Here is a 12827-nt window from a genome sequence, read left to right on the forward strand (position 1 = left end):
ATCTAACTATTAGGCAGCCCTGGCTGGTGTGGCTCAGTTGGTTGGATTATCATTCTGTGCACCGAAGGGTCAAAGGTTTGATTCCCAGGAGAGTGAGTATAGGAGGCAATTGATTGATGTTTTTCTCTCTCGACCCCTCCTCCTTTCTCTCTCTCTCAAGTCAATTAAAACATATCCTCAGGTGAAGGTTAAAATTAGGGAGAATCCAATCCATAGTTTTAGAATTTCCTTGGATACTCCATAAAATGAATAATTCAAATATAGATAAATGAGAGTTGACTATATACTGCAGTAATAATTTTGTATTTTTCAGAAAAACAAATTTAAAATAAATTCACTTTACTTTTCCCCCTTTTTATTGTAATGACCAGTTTTTGCCATTTCATTGTTACTAGGGTCTATTTTTAGAATAACATTTTGTTCTCCAAGAAAAAAAAAAAAAAGGATTAAAAAACACACACCACACAACACAACCCACTGAAAATGGCTCTCAGGTCTGCACTTTTAATCCACTGGTAATGGGTTGCTATGAAGTTAGCAGAGCATTGTTACATCTGAGGCTGCAATGTCATCATAATTAGAGCAATGGTTTAGTGAGGTGCTAGATGAGAACTCCCATCACTACCAGCAGGATGGCTTCAGGAAAAGACACTTGTCCTGTCTTACCAAAACTGGTCAACAACTGTTCCGATGAGAATTCAGTTAAGCTTGCTGCTAAAAAGTAAGTACTTAAGGGTTGGGAGTTTCATTTTTTGTTTTTGTTTTTTTTTTCAGTCTTGGAATTACACAAATGACACAATGGTTTTGTACTCCCTCTGGCATCTCCATGGGAAGCTTTATGTTCCAGAGGAAAGCAATGAGTGTGCAGGGAAGGAAAGTCTGACCTGAATTAGTGACTGCTTTTTGTGACTGGCTAGAGATTCCTTCAGGCAATGGGTAGGCCTGAGGTGAGTCATGGTGCTGCTTCTCCCTGAAAATCGGGTTAAAATGAACATGGTGAGCAAACTGTAAAGGATGGCAGGCAGTGGGAGGTGCAGACACTGGCCCTGGCTCTTGATCTTGGTGATACTTAGGGATTTAATGGGTTGGTTATCTATCAGGTGAGCCTCAAACAATGGCACGGCTCTCTGTCCTGCATCTGCCTTTATCCAAGCACCATGGACCAGGTACAACTGTCTCCTTGCCCCAGAGTGATGCCAAAATTACTGTTATTTAACTCACCAGACACCTTTTCTCCTCCCCTTCCTAATCTTCAGGTATTGTGAGATTCATTTGCCACGGTTTTCATTAAAGCAAGGGATCATCCCAAGACGTTATGTTATGCCTTGGAAAGAAAACATGAAATTCAGGAATGCAAATCTGAAGGTATTTTTCTATAAATATTCATAATAAAAAAAACACCTATGCTATCCTATATAATAAAAGGCTATTATGTAAATTGTCCCCATGGGTGGGAGTTCCACTGACTGGAAGTTAGATGTGCACTGACCACCAGGGGGCGGCACAGAACATGGTTGGCATTGGTAATGTGGCGCTGGCACAGAGGAGGCGCTGCCGGCCCAGATGGGCCCCTAGGAGAGTGGGACCACAGCAGAATGGTGGAGCAGGTGAGCAGGTGATGCCAGGCCAAGGCGAGTGCGAAGGAAGGCCCCAGCTGGTGGTAGCAGCAGACAGCTGGGGGAAGGGAGGCAGCTGGTAGAGGCCCTACCCATTCACAAATTTTGTGCACTAGGCTTCTAGTTTAATATAATGAATACATATAATAATTATACAATAGCTATTTTAAAATCTATTTTGTATTTTTCCAGCTTTATTGAGAAATAATGGGCAAATATAATTGTATATACTTAAAGTGTACAATGCAAGGTTTTGATATACACTGTGAAATGATTATCAAGATAATATAATTAACATATCCATCACATCACATAGTTAACTCTTGTTTTTGTGAGAATGCTAAAGATATACTCTCAGCAAGTACAAAACGCTATGTTATTCACCGTGGTCACCATGCTGAACATTAGATCCTCAAAGCTTCTTCCTACTACTGAAAGTTTGTATCCTTTGACCTATATCTCCTCATTTCTAAGCTCCTCCCAGGCTCTGGCAAACACCATTTTATTCTTTGACAAAAACATTTGATGCACTCACCATAAACTTGTAAGCAAAAGTTCATATCAATATATTGTCCAATAACCATTTACAATCCTAAAAGTAAATACACCAAAATATTTTAGAACCCTCCGTCTACCTTTTCCCCACACAATACTACTTGCAGTTGTTAAGCTCATTAGGAATAGGGCCTATTAATATTAAAGCTACAGTACAGAGCATGTATTTTTAAAGTTGTGCTGCATATTTAGGTTGAGAGCTAGTTTGGCTAGATTTACAGATAAGACTCGTTGCCCATTCCATGCTCCTATTCAGTCAGTAGTTTCAAAACATTTTCCAAATTCACACTGACTATTCACTCATGAAAAGGTAAGTTGTTTCTTTAAAGAAGAATAGAATATATTGTAATAATCAGACTACAAGAGGAGATTTCAAGTTAGGATTCCTAAGAAAGAAATGTATATCACTAATTTGCAAATTTCTAATAGATAAGCAATTAATGTTTGTCCAGATAGAGATGACATTACAAAGAAAAAGGACTATTATAGTGTGGCTCAATGGTTGAGCATCAACCCATGAACCAAGAGGTCACCGGTTTTATTCCCAGTCAGGGCACATGCCTGGGTTTTAGGCTCGATCCCAGGTATGGGGTGTGCAGGAGACAGCCTATTGATATTCCTCTCATAGATGTTCTCTCTCTATCCATCTCCCTTTCTCTCTCTCTCTCAAATCACTGCTTATCAAATCAGCAGGACTGAAGGGTCCAAGATTCAATTCCGATCTAGGGCACATGCCCAGGTTGTGGGCTTGAGCTCCAGTAGGGAGTTTGCAGGGGGCAGCTGATCAATGATTCTCTCTCATCATTGATGTTCCTATCTCTCCCTCTCCCTTCCTATCTAAAATCAATAAAATGTATTTTTTAAAAAGATGAATTTAAAAAGTACTTGAAAAAAATGACTATTATGATATAAAAATATATCCTAAAAATATGGCTAAATTATTTTCTTATAAAATACACAAATACTCCCTAACTGGTTTGGCTCAGTAGATAGAGCGTCGGCCTGCAGACTGAAGGGTCCCAGGTTTGATTCTGGTCAAGGACATGTACCTGGGTTGCAGCCACATCCCCAGTGAGAGGTGTGCAGGAGGCAGCTGATGATGTTTCCCTCTCATCAATGTTTCTAACTCTCTATACCTCTCCTCTCCTCTCTGTAAAAAATCAATAAAATATATATTAAAAGATACACAAATACAATGTAATAAATAAAGCTACCATTTGCCCTGAAGTGATTATTATATAAGTATTTCATGTGATATTTTGATAACAAAGATAAAAACTAAGGAAATAAAGACTCAAGTAACAGCTCTAGATGGCATTCTTCATGGTTAGGGCACCGGCCCAGGCACCAAAGAGCTGAGGGTTAGATTGCCATCAAGCGGACAGACCTGGGTTGCAGGTTTGATCCCTAACCCCTGATGCATGTGAGGGCAACCAATGGATGTGTCTCTCTCACATCAATGTTTCTCTCTCTCTCTCTCTCTCTCTCTCTCTCTCTCTCTCTCTCTCTCTCAAAATCCATGGAAAAAAAATCCTCGGGTGAGGATTAACAACAACAAGAAGATTCAAACAACAGACTTACATATCAAATTTATATAGTTATTAAGATTTTCTACAATCTTAATATTCATGTAATTTCGGTGCTTATCAAGTCACATTTTCAATGTTCTTAATAGCTTTAGCATGGTGACAATATTCGTACTTAGTTTTCATTTATTAGAATAGAAGTACAGGGTGTAATCTTTGAGTTGAAGTCAATAATAAAGAACTGTTTTGAGTGCATCAATGCATTTTTTATTCTTGAACTTATTATAATTCAACATAATTTCTTATAGCTATTTCACTTTTACAGTTTAGTTGACAAAGTTTCTAACAATTTTAAAATACAATTAGTGCCTGCTGTACAGAACATCCCACCTTAAAGAGTGAAAGTGAAAATCAAATAAGAATGAAATGAAGGTGCCCAAAACGGTTTTGCTCAGTGGATAGAGCATCACCCTGGGGACTGAAAAGTCCCAGGTTTGATTCCTGTCAAGGGCACATACCTTGGTTGTTGGCACATCCCCAGTGGGAGGCAGCTGATCAATGTTTCTCTCTCATCGATGTTTCTAACTCTCTATCCCTCTCCCTTCCTCTTTGTAAAAAATAAAAAAAAATATATATATATATATATTTTAAAAATGAAATGAAGTGAATGTGCATGGAGTGAATGCTAGCTGTGCTTTCCCTCCCTCTCTTTACTCTCACCACTTTCCTGTGGGAGATGACATAACTAACCACGCAGAAATGAAAACACAGCATAGCAGAGATGGGGCTGCACCTCACGACCAGGCCAGAATGCTGTTCAGCAATATCGAAGAATCAGAAATGGATCTATACCTGACAATAACCTCACGTAGCTGTTATTTATCCAGCCACAGTGCAGCAACATGCTTTCTGTCTAATATATTTAGTAGTTGTCAAAAGTTTTTTTCATTCACATGTATCATTTCACTCAAAACTCAAAGAATCCTTTTATAATTTCTATTTTTTATTTGAGAAAACTGAGTCTCATAGGGGTAAATGACTTGCACAGGCCATGTGAATAGTGAAGTTTAAATTTGACCAGGGGCTCCAGGTTTCTCTCTTTAGCCTGCAGTGTGCACATCTTCCTGGTGCTTAGGACACCGGCGAGAGGGATGCTGCTCTGTCCACTAGACCTTCCTTCTCCACAGGGAGAGTGAGAAAAACTATTGGGCAGCTTCTATCTTAATCCCATAAAGTGACGTTTGGGGTCAAATACATCAGTGTTGTCTTTTTCTCTTAGCATGCAGAAATGAGTGGGATCTATGCTGGCCCTCTGGAAGACTCTCTGTTTCTGAATCACAGCGAGAGGCTCTGCCATGGGGAGGACCGCGAAGCTGTCCGGAAGAAAGGCCCTCCCGAGATAAAAATTACAGATATGCCTCTGCATTCACCTCTCTCCAAATACCAGAGCACGGTGATTTCCCATGGCTTCAGGCGGAAGCTGATTTGATGAAGGAATAAATGTTTAAGTCCATCGTACATTTATAGTTCACCTACAGGTTCAGTTTAAAGGCTACAAATCAACTGCATACTTTATCCTACCTAATAAAAGATGGTTAATTCAAATTAACCATCACTCCACTCAAGCCACATGCATCAGCCACACCCACCAGCCAATCAGAGCGAGTATGCAAATTAATCCCAACTAAGATGGCTGCAGCCACAGAGAGCAGTTGAGAGACTTGGGGTTCCCCGGCAATGGAGGAAGCAAAGCTTTCCACCTGCTCTGGCCAGCTTAGGCCTCCTCCACTTAAGGATACAAAGTTCCAATTATAGAAGATACAAAAAACCAAACAGAAATGGCGGCAGCTGCAGTAAGCAGGGGCCTTGGCTCCGCACTAGGCTACAAAGTTTCAATTGTAGAAGGTAAATAAATTCCAGATACCAGAGACTCTGCTTGGGTTGCCAGGAGGTTTGGCTGGCCTACAAACCACTATAGGCCCCTCGCCCAGGCTACCCCATAGACCACATGTGTCAAACACAAGGCCCGCGGGCCAAATCCGTCCTGCCAGGCCTTGCAATGTGGCCTGCACCGCGCTGTCATCACTATACTCCGCTGCGTTTCCATCACAATGACAGTTTATGACTGTTCAGTAAACCATTCGGCCCGCGATTTAGGCTGGATTTTAGATTTTGGCCCCTTCTCTGATTGAGTTCGACACCCCTACCATACACCAAGGAAACCCCCTCCCTGATCTAGGACATCCTTCAGGGCAAACTAGCTGGCCCCCACCCATAGATTAGGCTTCTATCCTATCTAATAAAAGAGTAATATGCAGATTGACTATCACTCCAACACACAAGATGGCTGCCCCCATGTGGTCAAAGATTCTGCCCCTATGTGGACACAAGATGGCCACCACAAGATGGCCAGCAGGAAGGGAAGTTGGGAGACACCAGGCCTGCAAGGAAGGGCAGTTTGAGGCGATCAACCCTGTAGGGGAGGCAGTTAGGGGTGGCCAGGCTGGCAGAGGAGGGAAGTTGGGGGCAAACAGGCTGGCAGGGGAGCAGTTAGACATCAATCAGGCTGGCATAGGAGTGGTTAGGGGTGATCAGGCTGGCAGGCAGAAGCAGTTAGGGGGAATCAGGAAGGCAGGCAGGCGAGCAGTTGGGAGCCAGCAGTCCTGGATTGTGAGAGGGATGTCTGACTGCCCAAGAGGATCGGGTCTAAACGGGCAGTTTAACATCCCTCAAGGGGTCCCAGATTGGAGAGGGTGCAGCCTGGTCTGAGAGACACCCCTCCACCCTGTGCACGAATTTTGTGCACCGAGCCTCTATTACACTATAAAAGCTTCAGGATGGAAATAGGCTCAGAACATCTGAGATCAAGTGGGGGAGCAAGGAAAACTGTTTTGTTGAAATTCATACCAAATAGCTAAGAAATGAGACAGGCCAGTAAGCCAGGACAATTGAAATAGGTAAACTGGAACAGATGGCTGAATAAAATGGCAGAAAAATTTACAGTAGTTATACCAGGTGACCTCCCTAGAGATAACATCTAGGCCTCAGTTGTAGTTCAGCTCCAGGCCCAGAAAAGCAGCAAAACTGGGTGGGCCTTCCATGCCAGGACCAGCCTCTTGCCCTGGAGCTGATCAATCAGTGGAGACCACAACCCCGATAGAGCACATCTGGAAAACTGATGAATATTCTGCTAAAATCTTCCCCTGAGAACTCCCCTAAAATTCCTGAGAGAGAGAGAGAAAGAGAGAGCGCCAGTGAGAGTTCAAGACAAAGTACACAGGGGGTTCTCTCCTTCTAGGAAGCATGCCTGCACCATCCTCTTCACTTCCTCCTCCCCTTTCCCCTTCGCCCTCCTCTTTCCCTATAGGTGTGTATCTCCTAAATGCCAAGAGACCCCACAACACTTGCAACCAGGGAGTAATAGGCAGCAGTAGCAGCTTGTCCCAGGCTAACCCCTTGAACCTGTCTCCAAAGCCCCCTTTTTCTGACTCAGTGAGCTAAGGCAGCCCACCTGGACTCTCTGTTGTTGCTTCATTGTTTCACTGTCCCCAGCATTAGTATGCGTGCCCTCACGATCACTTGGACTCATATTGTGAAATTTTTCTTGCACAAAGTCAAGAACCCACACACTACCAGCTGGCTCTAGGCAGACCTGGTCAGGGTCAGGCCCCCTGTCCGGGAACAAATAAAGCAGACTGATCCAATCGTACCATCTAACATCAGCATGCTCCTCTACCTCTCTCTCTTCCTCACTCCATCTTTATTATTCATCCCCTCCAATACTCAAAGTCAAGGGAACCAGACTGAAATAGAGCTGCAGGATGCAGAATGATTTTAGCTACTTTTCTGACTGCCCCAAAATGCTTCTTTTTGCCCTCTCTCTCCCCCAAGGCTCTGGACACTGGCAACTAATCAACATGGTAATTAGAAGTGTTTGGCAGACACCTCTATGATTCATCATACAATTTTGGTGGAGAGGTACCTTCTGTATTGATTAAGTGTAACCAAATCTCAATTTCTTATAGCAAATTGGTTCACATACTATAACAACATAAAAATGACCATATACAAAACAGTGTATCCCTGTGGAAGACAGTACTTGTTTCTCAATTAATTAAACACAAGGTAGTTAAACATTATCTTATGACTCAGCAATTCCACTCCTAAATATATGCCAAAGTAATTGAAAGCAAGTATGTTAACATATTTGCACACCAATGTTTGTTCATGCCAGCCCATGCATAAATAGCCAAAAGGTGGAAACAATTCAAATGCCTATCAACTGATGAATAAATAAATAAATGCAGTATATGCATGCAATGGAATATTCAGAAATAAGATGTTTGATACATGTTACAACATGGAGGAGCTTTATGCTGAGTGAATGAGCCAGACACAAAAGGACAAATGAGCTGGAGCCGGTTTGGCTCAGTGGTAGAGCGTCGGTCTGCGGACTGAAAGGTCCCGGGTTCGATTCCAGTCAAGGGCATGTACCTTGGTTGCGGGCACATCCCCGGTAGGGGGTGTGCAAGAGACAGCTGGTCGATGTTACTCTCTCATCGACATTTCTAGCTCTATCTCTCTCCCTCTCTGTAAAAAATCAATAAAATATATTAAAAAAATAAAAAAAAATCTTAAAAAAAAAAAAAAAGGACAAATATGTGACTTAGCTTATATGAGAGACCTAGAGTAGTCAAATTCCTAGAGGAAGAATGTAGACTAGTAGTTGCCACGAGCTGCAGGAGAAGGGGAAACGTAGTTATTGTTTCATGGGTACATAGTTGCAGTTTGACATGTTTTAGAGATAGATGGTTGGCCAGTCACACAGGGTTAAAATAATGAATTTTATTGCATGTATATTTTGCCACAATTTACCCCTCCCCCCAAAAAAAAATGCCTTATGGGGTCTAAGCTATGTTTCATCCACTCCAATGTTCATATCTAACAACAACACTAGGAAACTATTATAGAAAAGATATGGATGTCCACTGAACATCAACTTAAAGCTCAATAAATAAAATGTAAACAAAGTAAAAATTATACATACAGAATGTTAAAAAATGATTAAAGAAAACTATACTTTAACACTTCATTAAGTACACAGTTTCTATTTGGAGAATTGTAACATGAGATGAAAGGCAAGGAACTTTTATAGGATAAAGAATATGAAACAACAAAGTACTTATTGAGCCCTGAGCTGGCTAGCCTTTGGGGGCTTAACTGGATGGACTGCGTTTCTGGTCACCTCAAGCATTTACAGGGCCATGAAAGTTATAGAAGTTTCGGTCTGCCATTTTCAGCCATCTAGAAAATCTAGATGCTAAGCAGTTTGCAGCCATTTACTAAATCTCATTTTCCCTAAATCAGGGACACTTAAGAGCAAATGGCTTATACTTCTCATCCCCAAGCAGAAGGTAAGTAGCTTAAATAACCCTACTTAAGAGACAGGTAGCAGAAATCCAATTAAAGCCATTTGAGACTAAATTTCCTCACAAGAGAGCAGAATGTTGTGCTGCATTTTAACCAGGTGCATCAGTCCCAGTGACTATGAAATCGTTGGGATTTCCAAGGTAAAAATGCCAATGGATATATTTTCTATATATGCATATCCTATCTAATAAAGAGGAAATATGCTAATTGACCCTCACACTGTTGCAAAGATGGCTTCGCCCACAGTCAATAAGGAGGGAATATGCTAATTGACTGCTGCGTCCTCAAAGATGGCGGCACCCACAGCCACAAGATGGTGGCACCCAGTCCTCTCAGCCCAGCCAGAAGGCATACAGCAAGCCTGGGCCTGCCCCCAGGTGGGCCCGGCCACTCCATACACCTGCCTCTGGAGTCCCCATCGCCTCAGCCCCATAGCTGCCCAGGACTGGCCCAAGGTGCAGGCAAGCCTTGGATGTCAGCTTCCCAGCTGCCTTGGGCCACCTGAAGCTCAGGTAACCAGGGCTGGCCGAGGCTTGTTTTTACCAGCAATGGAAGCAACAGAAGTGTGATGGGAGCATCACGTTCCCCTGATCATCAAGTCACCTCCTGCCCTGAGGGATCCTGGACTGTGAGAGGGGACCGGTCTGGTTGAGGGCCCCCCTCCCCCTATTGCATGAATTTTCATGCACTGGGCCTCTAGTATGATCATACTTGACCATTGCTAATTAGCTTCCTGGTAGGCTGACGGTCCAGTGAGAGCACATATATGGGTGAACCTCATACAGAGGAGTCGGCAGAAAAAGTGAACCATGGCTGGAATGCACATTAATCAGGCCCTGGCAACTTGGGTAAAGTATTAATTTAAATTTCTCAGGCTTGCATATGATTTACCCTTAGAAGCCTGCTATCAGAAAAAAGCTTTTTCTTCATTTAAATATGAAAAGGTCAGCCGAGACCGGTTTGGCTCAGTGGATAGTGTGTCGGCCTACGAACTGTAAAGGTCCCGGGTTCGATTCCGGTCAAGGGCATGTACCTTGGTTGCGGGCACATCCCCAGTAGGGGGTGTGCAAGAGGCAGCTGATCAATGTCTCTCACTCATTGATGTTTCTAACTCTCTCTCTCTCTTCCTCTCTGTAAATAAACAATAAAATATATATTTTTAAAAAAATAAAAAAATAAAATGAAAAGGTCAGAATTTACTCAGTTTTATAGATGAAAAAGAATGTAAACAATGCTAGAAGTCAATGCATTAAAATACATACAACTTTATTTCTGGTCAGTAGTTATAAATGATTCCTATTTACATTCTTGCACCTTTATGAATTGTCTACATGTTTTATCATTAGGAAAGAAGGGAACCCTTTGCCCTTGTACATGCTGCTCCCTGCACGTGGAACGCACTCTTCTCTCTGCGCTGCTTGACAGAGTTCAGAGCCAATGCAGATGCCAGCCCTTCTGGTAGACTTATCTCATATCCTAGTTTCTCCTTCACCAGTTCCCTCCACCCTAACTTTTTCCAAGTTAGTTTTCTGCCTAAACTTCTGCTTCTTGACCAGAAGAGGTCTCTGTTGCATTGCTCAAGGAGAAAAAAACAAAACACTTTTTTTTTTTTTGTAAAATGTTTCTTCGTCTGCTCTTTAAAATCAATGAAATATTTTTTTTAAATCTTCATTTTATTAACTACTACATTACAAATTATTAAATTTTATGTTAATCATGGAAAAAATGTAAGGGATTCATAATCTTCCTTAATTCCCATAACAACCTGTAGGAAAGGAATATTCTATATTTCTTTTCCCTTTTTTTTTAAATTTATTTATTTATTTTTACATATTTTATTGATTTTTTTTGCCCCCCTCCCTCCCTCCCACACATCCCCTCCCTCCCCAGAGTTTTATGTCCACTGGTTGTACTTATATGCATGTATACAAGTCCTTCGGTTGATCTATTATCTCCCCCAGATCTTCCTCCCCTCCTCACTGTAATTTGACAGTCTGCCTGTTGCTTTACTTTCTCTATATCTGTCTCTTGGTTCATCAGTTTATAATGATCTTTATCATCCACCAATGAGTGAGGTCATGTGGTGTTTCTCCTTCATTGATTGGCTTATTTCACTCAGCATGATGCTCTCCAATTCCATCCAGGTTGCTGCAAATGATGAGAATTCCTTCTTTTTTATGGCAGCATAGTATTCCATTGTGTAGATGTACCATAGTTTTTGGATCCAATCATCTGCTGACGGGCACCTAGGCTGTTTCCAAATTCTGGCTATTGTAGATTGTGCTGCTATGAACATAGGGGTGCAAATATCCTTTCTGATTGGTGTTTCTGGTTTCTTGGGATATATTCCTAGAAGTGGGATTACTGGGTCAAATGGGAGTTCCATTTTCAGTTTTTTGAGGAAACTACACACTGTTCTCCACAGTGGTTGCACCAGTCTGCATTCCCACCAGCAGTGCACTAGGGTTCCTTTTTCTCTGCAACCTCACCAACACTTGTCGTTTGTCGATTTGTTGATGTTGGCCATTCTGACAGGTGTGAGATGGTACCGCATTGTTGTTTTGATTTGCACCTCTCGGACAATTAGTGACTTTGAGCATGTTTTCATGTGCCTTTTGGCCTTCCTTCTGTCTTCTTTTGAAAATATTCTATTTAGGTCCATTGCCCATTTTTAATTGGATCATTCATCTTCCTTTTATTTATTTGTATAAGCTGTCTGTAAATGTTGGAGATTAAACCTTTATCAGTGGTATTATTTGCAAATATGTTCTCCCACACTGTGGGCTTTCTTGTTGTTTTGCTGATGGTTTCTTTTGCCATAAAAAAGCTTTTAATTTTGAAGTAGTCCCATTTGTTTATTTTCTCTAGCTTCTATTGCCCTAGGGGCACTATCAGTGAAGAAGTTCTTTTGGCATATGTCTGAGATTTTGCTGCCTGTGGATGCTTCTAGTATTTTTATGGTTTCCCGTCTGATGTTTAAGTCCTGTATCCATTTTGAGTTTATTTTTGTGAATGGTGTAAGTTGGTGATCTAGTTTCATTCTTTTGCATGTGTCTGTCCAATCTTCCCAACACCATTTATTGAAGAAACTGTCTTGACTCCATTGTATATTCGTGCCTCCTTTGTCAAATATTGAGCATAGTGATTTGGGTTGATATCTGGGTTCTCGATTCTATTCCATTGATCTATATGTCTGTTCTTGTGCCAGTACCAGGCTGTTTTGAGAACAGTGGCTTTGTAATATAGTTTGAAGTCTGGTATTGAGATCCCTCCTACTTTACTCTTCTTTCTCAGGATTGCTGTGGCTATTCGGGGTCTTTTATTGTTCCAAATGAACTTTTGGAGAGTTCTTTCTAGGTCAGTGAAATATGTCGTTGGTATTTTAATGGGGAGTGCATTGAACCTATAGATTGCTTTAGGAAGTATGGACATTTTGATGATGTTGATTCTACCAATCCATGAACATGGTATGTTCATCCATCTCCTTACATCTTCCTCTATCTCTTTTTTCAGTGTCTTGTAGTTTTCTGCAAATAGATCCTTTACTTCCTTAGTTAAATTTAAGGAATATTCTATATTTCTAATTCCATTTATTTATTAGGGAGGGCATGCAGCTTTAAGCCATTGGGTGACCTAAGGACATAATTTATTTTTAAAAAAAATATATATATATTATTGATTTTTTACAGAGAGGAAGGGA

General features: G+C 41.3%; 1 protein-coding gene across 1 annotated transcript; it reads left to right on the forward strand.

The window, feature by feature from the left end:
- The first annotated feature begins 632 nt into the window (after nucleotides 1-632).
- TEX43 (testis expressed 43) lies at nucleotides 633-5266 on the forward strand. The gene is made up of 3 exons (XM_036409059.2): nucleotides 633-721; nucleotides 1257-1365; nucleotides 4977-5266. Exons 1-3 carry the CDS (start codon nucleotides 633-635, stop codon nucleotides 5184-5186), a joined length of 408 nt encoding a protein of 135 aa, XP_036264952.1. The 3' UTR covers nucleotides 5187-5266.
- The last annotated feature ends 7561 nt before the right edge of the window (nucleotides 5267-12827 follow it).

Source organism: Pipistrellus kuhlii, unplaced genomic scaffold (assembly GCF_014108245.1).
Source record: "Pipistrellus kuhlii isolate mPipKuh1 unplaced genomic scaffold, mPipKuh1.p scaffold_m20_p_4, whole genome shotgun sequence".
NCBI lineage: Eukaryota > Metazoa > Chordata > Mammalia > Chiroptera > Vespertilionidae > Pipistrellus > Pipistrellus kuhlii.